General features: G+C 42.1%; 1 protein-coding gene across 2 annotated transcripts in view; it reads right to left on the reverse strand.

Annotated features, from left to right (window-relative positions):
• The window catches only part of THSD4 (thrombospondin type 1 domain containing 4), a 764,623-nt gene that overhangs the window by 12,614 nt on the left and 737,972 nt on the right, over window positions 1-14,037 (reverse strand). For both annotated transcript variants that reach the window (XM_054725222.1, XM_054725230.1), the window contains one exon: window positions 11,149-11,328. In XM_054725222.1, coding sequence (XP_054581197.1) covers window positions 11,149-11,328 — 180 coding nt within the window. The remainder of the gene's footprint in view (window positions 1-11,148; window positions 11,329-14,037) is intronic.

The following is a 14,037-nucleotide window of genomic DNA, read 5'->3' on the forward strand; positions in this document are numbered from 1 at the left end:
AAAACAATCAAATACATGGAGGCCAAATAGCATGCTATTAAACAATGAATGTTTTTTTTTTTTTATTTGAAAGAAGAAAAAAAATCCTGGAAACAAATGACAATGAAAACACAACAATCCAAAACCTATGGGATCCAGTGAAAGCAGTCCTGAGAAGGAAGTTCACACATTACAGGCCTATTTCAGAAAACAAGAAAAACTGATAGTAAGTTATCTAACACTACAACTTAAAGAATTAGAAAGGGAACAAGAAAAGCCCAGAACAAGTAGAAGGAAAGAAATAATAAAGATCAGAGCAGAAATAAATGATATAGAGACAAAATAATATAAAAGATCAATAAACCCAAGAGCTGGTTCTTTGAAAGAATAAACAAGATTCACGGACTGTAGCCAAGCTCACCAGGAAACAAAAAGAGAGGACCCAAATAAACAAAATCAGAAACAAAAGAGGTGAAGTAACAACTGACCCCACAGAAGTACAAAGGGTTGTAACAAAATACTATGAACAACTTTATTCCAACTAATGGGAAAACCAGGATAAAATGGACATATTCCTAGAAAAATACAATCTTCCAAAACTCAATCAGAAAATCTGAATAGATCAATAACTACTGATGAAATTGAAGCAGCAATAAAAAACCTCTCAGAAACAAAAGCCCTTGTCCAGAAAGATTCACTGGGGAGTTTTACCAAATATTCCAAGAAGAACTAACCCCTCTACTTCTCAAACTATTCCAAAAAATTCAAGAGAAAGGAACACTTCTAAACTCTCTATGAGACCAGCATCACCCCAATTCCAAAACCAGATAAAGACACAACAAAGAAAGTGAACTACAGGCCAATGTCCCTGATGAACATAGACACTAAAAATCCTCAACAAAATTTTAGCAAACCAGATCCAGCAATACATTGAAAAGTTTATACATCATGACCAAGTGGGATTTATTTTGGGGATGCAAGGCTGGTACAATATTCACAAATCAATAGACGTGATATAGCACATAAAGAAGTTGAAAGACAAAACTCACATGAACATATCAATTGATGCAGAAAAAGCATTCAACAAAATCCAACACCCTTTTTTGATAAAAACTCTCAGCAAAATGGGAATAGAGGGAATATACCTCAACATCATAAAGGCCATAGGTAACAAATCTACAGCCAACATCATACTCAACGGGCAAAATCTAAAACCATTTACCCTAAGAACAGGAACAAGACAGGGATGCCCTCTTTCACCACTCCTGTTCAACATAGTTCTGGAAATCCTGGCCATACCTATCAGACAAGGAGAAGAAATAAAAGGCATCCCAATTGGAAAAGAGGAAGAAAAACTCTCATTATTCACAGATGACATGATACTGTACATAGAAAACCCTAAAGACTCCATAAAAAAACCTATTAGGTTTAGTAATAAATGAATTAAAAAATGTAGAAGGATACAGAATTAATACCCCAAAATCCATAGCATTTTTATAAACCAACTAGAGGCCTGGTACATGAAATTTGTGCATGGGGTGTGTGTCCCTCAGTCCAGCCTGCACCCTATCCAATCTGGGACCCCTCTCACAATCCAGGACTGCTGGCTCCCAACTGCTCGCCTGCCTGCCTTCCTGATTGCCCCTAACCGCTTCTGCCTGCCAGCCTGATCACCCCCTAAACACTCCCCTGCCAGTCTGATCGATGCCCAACTGCCCTCCCCTGCCAGCCTGGTCACCCTAACTGCCCTCCCCTGCTAGCCTGGTCACCCCTAACTGTCCTCCCCTGCTGGCCTGGTTCCCCCCAACTGCCCTCCCCTGCAGGCCTGGGTCTCTCCCAACTGCCATTCCCTGCAGGCCTGGTTGCCCCCAACTGCCCTCCCCTGCAACCCTGGTCACCCCCAAATGCCCTCCTCTGCTGGCCCGGTAACCCCTATCTGCCCTCCCTTGCCAGCCTGGTCACCCCTAACTGCCCTCCCCTGCAGGCCTGATCGCCCACAACTGCCCTCCCCTGCTGGCCATCTTGTGTCCACATGGGGGCAGCCATCTTTGAGCATATGGGGGTGGCCATCTTGTGTGTTGGTGTGACAGTCAATCTGCATATTACTCTTTTATTATATAGGATAACATAGAAAACTTATTGTTTAGATAACACTGTTTACTTTTTGCTTAAATATTTTAAACAGATAAGTTTAATGGGGGAAAAGTTAGATTTATCTCAATACCTCCCATACCAATCTTCATTTATATAATAAGTACTTATTAAACCTACCCTGTGCCAGACAACTAAACTACATTTCCCTTAAGATCAGGAACAAGGCAGGGATATCCACTTTCACCACTCTTATTCAACATAGTACTGGAAGTCCTAGCCTCTGGGACAACTTCAAGTGTACCAACATCCGAATTATGGGGGTGCCAGAAAAAGAGAGAGAGCAAGATATTGAAAACCTATTTGAAGAAATAATGACAGAAAACTTCCCCTACCTGGTGAAAGAAATAGACTTACAAGTCCAGGAAGTGCAGAGAATCCCAAACAAAAGGAATCCAAAGAGGACCACACCAAGACACATCATAATTAAAATGCCAAGAGCAAAAGACAAAGAGAGAATATTAAAAGCAGCAAGAGAAACAATGCCCCTTTGTGTGTACAACTAAAGAGAGGTTTCTGGCTTGTGTGGACACCAAAGAAAGGGTGTCACTACTATCACTACTTGCCCCCAGTAGAGGTGCAGAAAATGTAACTAAGACCTTGTCTATATAAAAAGAAATGAACAGCCAGTTAGAAAGGGAATTGCCATGGACTAGAGCAAAGAATATCCTTACATGATATTATTCTACACTGTCATTAAATTTTTTCCCAGATTTGGATCACCCTCAGTACTTATAATAGTTCCTCGCACCCTTGGGGATAAAAAAAAAAAAATCATCTATTTGGTGCTTGGAGACAAACTTAACACATCTTTTGCCCTAACCGGTTTGGCTCAGTGGACAAACTTAACACATATCTTGATACTTTAGAATTACAACAGCATAATATACAATTATCCCAAGCAAACTTACTAATTCTTTGAACGTCTGGCAGCAAGTTAAAAAGGACATGTAAGGATTTAACCCTTTTCATTGTGTAGAGGGCCTCCTGGGAAGGCACCTGAGCATTCGATATTGGTCCCTCTTACCCTTTAGGCCAAGAGAGACCCTCTTCTCACAATTCAATTGCTCACAGCTGTTGCATGAGCTCTCTGTCCATGTCGAGGTTGAAGTCTTGTGATGACTGGTGCCATGGATCTGTCTCTCACCCAGTGGGGTGAACTGAGCCCTCCCTGGAGAAGAAACCCGGGTTTCACAAGATATGTGATCAGTGCTGGGGCCCCGCCAGCAGGCGAAGGGATCCCAAGGCAAGTGCTGGGCATGGAGGCCACGGGGGCATAGGCTACCAAGGAGACAAAACTGAACCTCACATCACCCTGCTTGGCCCTGGAGGATGACTGGTTAGCCAGAGACGGGTAAGATTCCTCAGGGAAGGAACAACCTAAGACAGGCACAGTCACAGAGGGGCCATCAGGAGAGAATTTGAGGGTCAACAGAGGTGGGGCACAGACCCTCACCCCCCAACATTGCAGGGGCCTGAACCCTATCCCCTTCTGAGGGAGGTCTCCTGCCCCCATGGCTGCTTCGTGCTCCCCATGCCCAGCTCAGATCAGGACCCAGGTGACCGACAGAGACTTGGTCGACAACAGCTGCCCTCTTACTCCAACAAGAATTGTTTGAGTTGTCTTATACCCATGGTGTGGGGAAGTGGGTTTACTATATCTAAATCCAGCCTACCATCAGGAATGCTCAGGACCTACTCAAGAAGGCAAATAATCCCTTCCACTAATATTTACAGGGTAAAATAAGATTGTTGTTAGAGTAATAAATTTGACAGTAAAATAGTAGTCAAGTTTTCAGGCAAATTTAAATTGGCTAGTTGAAACAAGCGGATATTCTAGAAAAATTAATTGTACTGGACAAAAAGGTGTTAATAAAGTGTTAACTAAAATTTTTATTGGTACTTCATCTCATGATAAAATTGTGCACCATGTAATGAACCTAAAACAGTAATATTATAGAGCAAAAAATTAAAATGTAAAAGCCATCAAGACTACATTATAAAATTTTCAAAAGCCTCCTAACATTTAAATCAAAAAAGGAGGGTATAGTAGAAGAATATCATGTAAGGAAAAATAACCTGTAAGTAAATTACATCTAGAAAATTAATACTTTAGAAAATTAATTGTAAGGCTAAAAGCAAGACACCCATGAAAAACACATAAGGTGTCAAAACGAACCAGAGGAAAACCATTTGGGCAAAAAATGAAATAGGATCCCAAGTCAAATTTATAGAAAATATTCCTTTATTAACTTTTGGTCGAGAATATGTTTGTATATTTTCAGAAAACAACTCCGAGACCATGTGGATTCCAGCAACAGAGAGGAATCGACAGGACTATTCCAGCCATGAAGACAGAAGAGAAGCATTCCAGAGATGGAAGACGCTGATGTGGTCTTCCCATACTAGCAGTTAGCAGCTGTGCATCACTGCAGGTTGCCCAGGACCAAACCAGAGAGAGTTGGACCTGCATTACCACCATTTGTCCACCATCCAGAACTGTAATGTCAGTGCTGACATGTACACATAAGGAACTGTTGGACATTGAAATTGGGTCTCAAAAGAACTGTTGGCCCAGAAAGAAACTCACTACAGACTGATTCATTTCCTGTCACCCTAACTATTATTGCTTGTCTCATTTTCGGTTCTTATAAGTGTATTTCTAATAGCACATGATCTCACTCATCTAGTGGAAATAATGAACAACATAGACTGATGAACAAGAACAGACCCAGAAACAAGGAAGCACGGATCAGACTGTCGGGCCTCAGAGGGAGGGTTGGGGAGGGTGGGGGTAAAGGGGAGAGATCAACCAAAGGACTTGTGTGCAAGCATATGCGCCTAACCAGCGGTTGGGGACAACAGGGGGGTGGGGGCATGTGTGGGGAGGGGTGTGCGATGGGAATGGGGGCATGAGGACAAATATGTGATACCTTAATCAATAAAGAAATTTAAAAAATAAATAAAAGCAGCAAGAGAAAAACAGCTAGTTACCTACAAGGGAGTACCCATACAACTGTCAGCTGATTTCTCAACATAAACTATGTAGGCCAGAAGGGAGTGGCAAGAAATATTCAAAGTGATGAATAGCAAGAACCTACAACCAAGATTACTCTACCCAGCAAAGCTATCATTTAGAATTGAAGGTCAGATAAAGAGCTTCACAGATAAGAAAAAGCTAAAGGAATTCATCACTGCCAAACCAGAATTATATGAAATGCTGAAGGGTATTTTTTAAGAATAGGAAGAAGAAAAAGGTAAAGATAAAAATTATGAACAACAAAGTGACAACAAATACATATCCATCAACAAGTGACTCTAAAAATCAAGTGAATAAAAAGTCTGATGAACAGAATAAACTGGTGAATATAATAGGATCACAAGCATAGAAAGGGAGTGGACTGATAATTCTCAGGGGGAAAGGGGTGTGGGAGGTGTGGAAAGAGACTGGACAAAAATCGTACACCTATGGATGAGGACAGTGGGGGGGGGGTGATAAGCAGAGGGTGGGGTGGGAACCAGTGAAGGGGAGCTATGGGGGGGGGGGAAGATGAACAACTGTAATAATCTGAACAATAAAAATTGATCAGAAAAAAAAATGGAGAGACAAAGAAACAACCCCAAAATGAGAGAAAACAAGGAATCTCCAGAAAAAGAATTAGGCAAGCAACCTATCAGACATAAACTTCAAAGCAATGGTTATAAAGATGCTTAAGAAACTTAGTGCAAATTACAACAACATGAAAAGGAAAATAGAGGTCATGAACAAGAACCAGACAGAAATGAAGAGTGATATATCTGATATCAAGAACACACTGGAAGGGATTAAAAGTAGATTGGATAAAGCAGAAGATTGAATCAGTGATTTGGAAGATAAGGTAAAGATAAATACCCAATTAGAGCAGCAAATAGAAAAAAAAAAGAATTAAAAAGCAGGAAGATAGCTTAAGGGAGCTCTGGTACAACATGAAACATAACAATATTCACATTATGGGAATACCAGAAGGGGAAGAGGTAAGCAAGGAACAGAGAACCTTTTTGAAGAAATAATGACAGAAAACTTCCCCAACCTGATGAAGGAAAATGTCACACAAGTTTAGGAGGCACAGAGTCCCAATCAAGATGAACCCAAAGAGATTCACACATAAACCCATCATAATTAAAATGGCAAATGTTAAAGACAAAGAAGAATCTTAAAGGCAGCAAGAGTGAGACAGAAAATTACCTACAAAGGAGTTCCAATTAGAATGTCAACTGACTTCTCAATAGAAACACTTTAGGCCAGAAAGGAGTGGCATGAAGTACTTGTTGTTGGTATCACTGGGAGGAATTGACCTCCAGGCCAATTGGTTGTGAGGATCAGCTGTGTTTACGATGGGAGGACTTCTGTGCTGGAGACACCCTTATGGGGCAAGGCTTTGGTGCTCACTGAGTCTGCCCCCTGAGTCTGTCCCTTATTGATCTGAGGAGTTGTAATCTGGATAGTCCTACTCTGACTCCTGGGTACACTGGCTCTCGGATCTCCAAGGAGGTGCTAATTTAGCCTCTGCCTGAGGCCACCCAGCAGGAGCTACGGAGAGATCTGCAGATTCCTTCTCTTTGTTTGGGGTTTGGAGGTGCCCAGATGAGGCCCAGCTGTGAAGCAGTGCAAGCTGCTGTCAAGCCTTGGGTCTTCTTTTGGAGACTCTGGGGCTCTTTGACCCAGCTGCAGTAAGTTAGGTTTCAGATTGCAAAGGGCCAGGCCATTCATATGCAAAAGCCTCTGCGCACAGCTTGGGTGAAGTGTAAATTGGGTGGGGCGGGGTCTCAGGGAATCACCAGGGTGGAGCAAACAGCAATGGTTGACTGTCAGCCCTGCCTGGAAGAGGTCCCATGTCTCTGTGTCCCAGAGCACCATGCAGAAACAATGATCATTGCAAGCACCTCTGAGAGAAAGCCTCCCTCGAGTTCTGCCTGATGCCAGACAGTCCAGTTTCTCCCCATATGAGTCTGGGTCCCCAGAGTCTCTCCCAGAATTGGAGTACAGAGCAGTAGGGAGCTTGTATCTCCCTCCTGATTGAAAAAGACAACAGCGTACTCAGTTGCCAGCCCTTACCGCGCATGTGCCTCCATACCTCTGCACTTCACTTCTGCCCCTCCTCCAAGTCTCAGTGTGCTTTTCTCTTTCCTTCTAGTTGTATAATTTCCACTCAGCCAGCCTTCCCATGTTTCTGGATGATACACGTTTTGTCTTTTAGTTGTAGTTTTGAAGTGGTTGTGCGAGGCAGCAAGTTCAGGTGTTTACCTATGCCACCATCTTGGTTTCTCTCCTGTCTCTCCATTTTAGCTATCTTGTTGTATTTGCTTCTATGTATTAGATAGAACTGCTTTAGCTCCCAGTCTTTGTGAGATGGCCTTATACTAGTATAGAAAGTGTCTTGAAGGGTCCAGTGGTGTAGTCTCTTTGTTTGCCTAAGCTGGATGCTCTAGGGGTGCCCCTTGTGTGTGTTGTTTGGGCTCTCCTGTTTTAACTGGAACTTGAATGTTGATGTCCCATTTGTGGGAGGGATCTCCCCTCCGACTTGCTGCCAGTGAGGTTTAACCCCAATGTTGTAGTGTCAGCTGTTATACAGGTGCTTTGGGTCCACTATTTGTGGGGCTTGCTGGATTTTGCTCTGATGTTGTTGAATGGTCCTTTGGTGTGTCTATCCTGGGCCTCCTGGGAACTTCTCTAGTGTAGGTGAATGTGAGTAACTGTCCCTTTCTGGCCCTGGGCAACTGATGTCCAATGGGTTGAATCCCCTAGTAGTCTAGTGTTTGGGGACTCTGCCTTGAGTCTCATACCTTTATTGACTTTGTTCTGAGATGGTCCTGCAGATGTCATCTGCAAGCACTTGGGGTCCCACTGACTTTTGCCTCAATGAGCAGTCCGGGATGGTGTTTGTGGCAGGGACCCAAACTGCTGTTTCTGACTAATTAGATCAGGCAAAGACTCAAAGCCTCCAGAGAACCGCCTCTGCCTGAAGTATGATTGGATTCAGTCTGGAGTAGCCTCAAGCTATAGTCCACAGGTGGGGTGAGAGATTTTCCAACAGGGTGTGACAATTGCTTCTGCCTGGAGGCTAATTGTTATTCTTAGTCTCTTAATGGGCCTCAGAAACTCCACAGGGTGGGGCAGGGGATTTTCCAATAGGGTGCATCAACTGTCTTTCCCCCAGGCAAAAAGCACAGAATAGCAAAAGTTTGCTTGAGAAAGATAACTTCCACAGCATGAGGGAATGACTCAGCGCAGAAAACTGGGGTGTCTGCCTTCTGAGCTCTAACCCCAGATTTCCCAACCCTGGCTTATGTTTATACAGCTCCAGTCCACTCTGCCCTCCCTCTGCCAGAGCCCAAGGTGAGTGGCTGCACTCATAATGTTGTGTGTTGACCCTTTAAGAGGATGCCTGCATTTCCATCCATGTCTCTCTGACAGACAGCAACCTTGCTGCTTTTCACAGGCAGATGTTATCTGGGCACCTTTCTAAGTTCGGGTGCTCTCTGCTGGGGGACCCATCTTGGGGATTAGACTGCAGAATTCTCAGTGGCAACTCCCCAATAGCTGAGATATCTCTCTGGAACTTCAGCTGCAGTCTGTGGGAGCCTGATAGCCATTTTGCACCTCCGCCCACCCTACCGGTCTGTATGTGGTCTCCACTTTCTGTCCTTGGTTATCAGGGTTCTCTCCAGCTAGTCTTCAGTTGATTATTCAGGGTGGGGTTTATTTTTATATTTTAGTTGTAATTCCAGTTTGGTCCTGGGAGCATGTCTGTAAGCTTCCACGTACTCTGCTGCCATTTTAATCCCTCTCCTATCTTTTTTTAATCCTAAGTTGAGAACCCTATTTTCAAGGATACTGGGGATAACAGAGTTATACTATCATATTATTATACACACATATCATCATGTTACCATAAAGTATATTACTCATTTATTTTATCACACATTACACCCAAGCATCTCAGAATACAGTACAACACTATCACTGAAAATGTGATTACTGCAAACAATGTAGACACTTTTCTGCAGTTCTTTTGTCCTTAGGGCTAGATAGTCAAATGCTGTGTTTTAATCCACATGCAATAGTGCTAAGGCCACTACTGAATATATATATTTAGGTTAATTTGTTTCATTTCATTTTCCATTTTTATGGATTGTTTTAAAATTTTATTTTATAATTATATAAAATATTGACTCGGTTATAAACTCACATTTATAAAACAAGGCATCTTCAAAGACATCTGGGTTCCATCACAGTCTTTGTTATTATCATTTATGTCAAAGTTTCATCACGCACAACAAATTCCCTGGTGAGATTCAGCAGACCTGGTATCTATCCCTATAGTTTTGCCTTTTACAGAATATTATATAAATGGGATAGTACAATTTGTAGCTTTGGGAGTCATTTAGCAAAATGCATTTGAAGTTTATCCATGATGTTTGGGTGCCAACAGTTCATTCATTTTTGTTGCTAAGTAATATCTGTTGTTCAGAGGTACCACATTAACCTGTTGAGGGACATCTGGGTTGTTTCCAGACAGTTGTTTTCAGTTTGTCTTTTTTGATAGGTCTGGTGAATCTGGCTCTTTCTAGACTCTTCAAACCAAACAGTAAAAGAAAATAATGATCTGTTCCTGTGTTCTCAAGGGGCTCGGCCAGCATCAAAATAATTAAATTTCATTTCCCAGAAGTTGACAAAACACCTCTGAAACTCAACACCACCTTTGTTCCCATTTGCCTCTTATCTGTGGTTCACCACATGCCAAATGGCTGTTCTCACTAGAGCTAAAACACACTGTTTGGAAGCAGAATTCTCAGCTTTTATTCATATATTTTATAAGCAAAATCCTTTTTATCACCTATGAATGATTTTGAGAAAGGCTCTGGCCTCTACTTTGGGCTCACCTACAACCATGCTTGAAGATCTTCAGTGACACAAGCAGAATGAACCCCACTCCCATGTATCTAAGGTCTGTTATTTGGTCACCAGGAATGATGCCCTGAGGACATTTTCTGTTTTAGGATGTTTCTTGAAAATAAACTCTTTTACTTGGAGAAAGAAAAGTGTTTTATCACTATTTCCATCCTCTTCCACTTCATTCTTAGTAACCTATTTGTGTATTAACTCTATCTCTCTGTCTCAGACTCTCTCTGCCTCTCATTATTCACACAGTATCCTCTTCCTTACAAAAAGGATCTGAGATGGCTTAAGAAATGCTTTGAGGGTTACAAAATGTAAAATGATCTGGAGAAACTGAGGTTAAAAGAAATATAAAAGTAGAAAAAATCTATTTTGTAAGGGCTGATAAACTCTCTCTTAGAGATGGACAACAATTTTAGCTTTGAGTTTCCTAGGACTCAATTCAAAGAAAAAAACAGGACCAGTTCCATAATACATAGTCCATATCATCTGTTGAATTTTAAACAAGTGTACACACACACACACACACACACACACACACACACACACACACACATACACACACACACACACACACTGAGGCCTGACTGGTGTGGGTCTCACTGTATTATTGAGACCTACTGAAATTCCTTCATGATGCAGTTTCTCAATGGCATCCTTGAATCCATTCAGCCATCAATCCTCTGCAGCAGCACTCCTCAAAATGCGGTCCAAGGACACCTGCATCCAACTCTCCTAAGGAGATTATTCAAAATGCAAACTCCTCTGGGTGGACCCAGAATTCATTTTTTTCTAACAAGGCCCCAGCTGATTCTTATGCATACTGACACTTAAGAGTCTGTGCTTTATGGCTCTGCAGTTTAGATCAAGATTGTCCCAGCCTCAGGCTCCACCCACCAGGTAGACTGCATCTGTGGTGCCCTGGCAGTGACCAACTGGATAGATCACTATAGGGAATATACTTGAGGGCTGAACCCTGTGCCTGGCACCTAGTCAGAGGCCCAGGTGTGGGTATGGAAGGAAAGCAGGTGAATGATGCACTAAAAGCAGCAATCTCTATCAAGAGCACCCTGACTTACCATGCTCCATTCTGTGTTAAACCATTTGGCTCCACAAGCTTTCAGGTGGCAGGACTGCTGGGTGGGGGGTTTCTCTAGGAAGGAACATTCATAAGGGTCCAGCACGTCAAAGGTGTCTGCATTCTTCCTAACACAAATCACCTCCCTCTGTTGGGTCCCACTGCCACACTCTATGGAGCACTAAAGAAGGAAGCAGAAAAAGATGGTATCACATCACGGGAAGGAGATGAGAATGACTGTCCATCAGGGTTTGTCTGCATGTGCTTTCTATCATCAATTCAGTGAGGAAGAGCCCAAGGGTATTGGAAAACATTTCTAGAAGAGAAGTTGCCCATGAATTCCAATTTTCCTAACAGTTCTATGTCTGGGGCGGAGAATGGGTGTTCTGAGTCATCACGGCTTCAGGCTACTGGTCACTGAGATCATGGTGCCTTTTGTGCTGAGACTGAAATGGTTCCCCTTAGACTCCCCTACAGGAACACATCAGGCGATCACTTTGCTTGTTTCTGTCCAGTAGACTCTTACAGACCCTGACTGTAAGATAATGAACTAACACATTTGTTTTCTGCCGGTCCCTTAATGGGTGGACACTGGGGATGAATTAGTCTCTCAGAGCCTACACACCTGTGCATGAAGGACTAAATTAAAATTCTTTGAGACATACAAAGCTGAATAGAAGATTCTAGAGTTGGGACAATATGGCCAACCCTCCGTTCCAACAGGGTGGCCAGCAGGAAACCTTTCACCATGGGGCCCATTCCTTTCACTTCCCTAGGGTTTGAGCACAAAGGACAGGCAATTACATATATTGATGCATTTTGTTAGTTTATGGAAATATGATGCATATAACTACGCACAAATCTATTACTTTGTAAAGCGTTTTTTATTCACATTTGGTTTACTCAATATATCTTGATTAAAAAGTTTAAAACTTGTGTTGTCTAGGCCTTCAGAGACTTTAAAGAATCCACTACCTTTATGGAAAGCTTTCAACAATGTCTATAGCTAAAGTTTTAACATTAGCCTTGCTTCTGTAGTCAGGCACAGGGTCAAACAAAAATAGGGGGGAAACCACATCTCTACAAAAAATGGAAAAATCTAAGCCAATAGACTATGAATTGGTCACATGGGGCACAATAAGCACCACGACTGGCAATTTTTGCTTTGTGCCTTCTTTTCTGCCATCTTCATAGGCCTCCAGGAACCTTCTTAGCTTGTATTTCCTATTTTCTTCCATGTTAGTTAGTTATGGAGTTAATCTACTTGTGCTGGAGGTTAAGTCCCATCCCAGCATCATAGGCAGGCTGTATTCTATCTATTTGGTGTGTACAGTGTGTATTAATGATGTACCCAACATGGGATTTCCCTGGATGTGATCTTTCTCATCTGTGTGTAACAATACTCATCATAACATGTTAGTCCATTATTGATCTGGCACATTTTCAGTATATCCATGTTTTGTTCTTCTCTTTCAAGTGCTGCAGACAATGAAAGAATTGGAGGCAGGAGAGGAGAAATAGGCTTCCAGGCAAAAGAGGAGTAAGGGTGTAAAGTCCAGGGGACAGCAGGAGCAGAACACTGGACTGAAGTCAGGAGAAATAGAAACTAGTCTAGACATTGTCACTGAATAGTCCCGTGTCTTTGGCCAAGACATAGCACTTTCCCAGGTTTCATTGTCTCACCTGCAAACTGGAGGGGTTTGGAAACCGGAAATATCCATGACTACTCTGAGGGGCCAGGTACAGACCCAGTGCTTGGCAGAACAGCAGACTCTAAACCTTGACCAAAACCTCAGGTTATTTTATGCTATGTTTGTAAAGTCCTTGAAGACATTAGGTAATGAAGGGAGAAAGAGCACATATCTCAGCCCTCTCCTACCCTAAATGGCCAGAAACAGCAGAATATGTGTGTGTGTGTGAACAAAGGAATGGATGTGTGTAGGTATATGTGTGTGCCTGAGACAGTATTTGAAATAGTAAAGGAACTCACCCTTGGTGGACCAGAAATTATGAAGAATCTTTGAATGGTGAAAGATGAGAATAAATTGAAGGAGAAAATCATAGTTCAAAGTGCACATAGAGGAGGGACTCCTAACCAAGAGGAAGCAGCTCAAATTCTTTGGGCAAGAATGGTGGTGGACATGTGGCTGTGAAAAGCAGGAGGGAGGGGGCCTCAGGACATTGAGAGAGTAGTCAGATAAGATACTGACCAGGAAACTGACTCTGCCAAGGAAGAAGCAAAGGCATCTGCACCTACTGGGAGCATTCAAGTCAAAGGGAAAAGTGAAAACATTTTTAAATATTCAAGGGCTCAGAAAACTATGGCTTATGAATCCTATTAGAAAGACTTACTGGGTTATGGTCTCTAAAAAAAATTAAAAAGAACCAGGAAGAAGACACAGGATACAAAAGCAGAAGTTGGCAAAGTCACCAATAAAAACTATTGTTAATAATGGCTATAGTAACTGACCAATATGGCTCAGTGGTTGACTGTCAACCTATGAACCAAGAGGTCACGGTTCAATTCCTGTTCAGGGCACATGCCTGGGTTGCAGGATCAGTCCCTAGTAAGGCGTGTGCAGGAGGCAGCTGATCAATGATTCTCTGCTATCATTGATGTCTCTACCTCTCTCTCCCTCTCTCTTCCTCTCTGAAATCAATACAAATATTTAAAAAAAACATTTTAATAAATAAATAAATAATTGTTTCTTTTGGGATGACAGAAATATCCTGGAATTAGGTAGTAGTGATGGTTGCACAACTTTGTGGATATACCAAAAAACCACCGAATTGTACACTTAAAGGGTGAATTTTATAAGTGAATTATATTTCAGTAAAAATAACCTTTGAAGGAAAGAAGGCTATTTTAAAATCTAGATTAGTATTTTTC

The sequence above is a fragment of the Eptesicus fuscus genome, chromosome 2 (genome assembly GCF_027574615.1).
Source record: "Eptesicus fuscus isolate TK198812 chromosome 2, DD_ASM_mEF_20220401, whole genome shotgun sequence".
Classification (NCBI taxonomy): domain Eukaryota; kingdom Metazoa; phylum Chordata; class Mammalia; order Chiroptera; family Vespertilionidae; genus Eptesicus; species Eptesicus fuscus.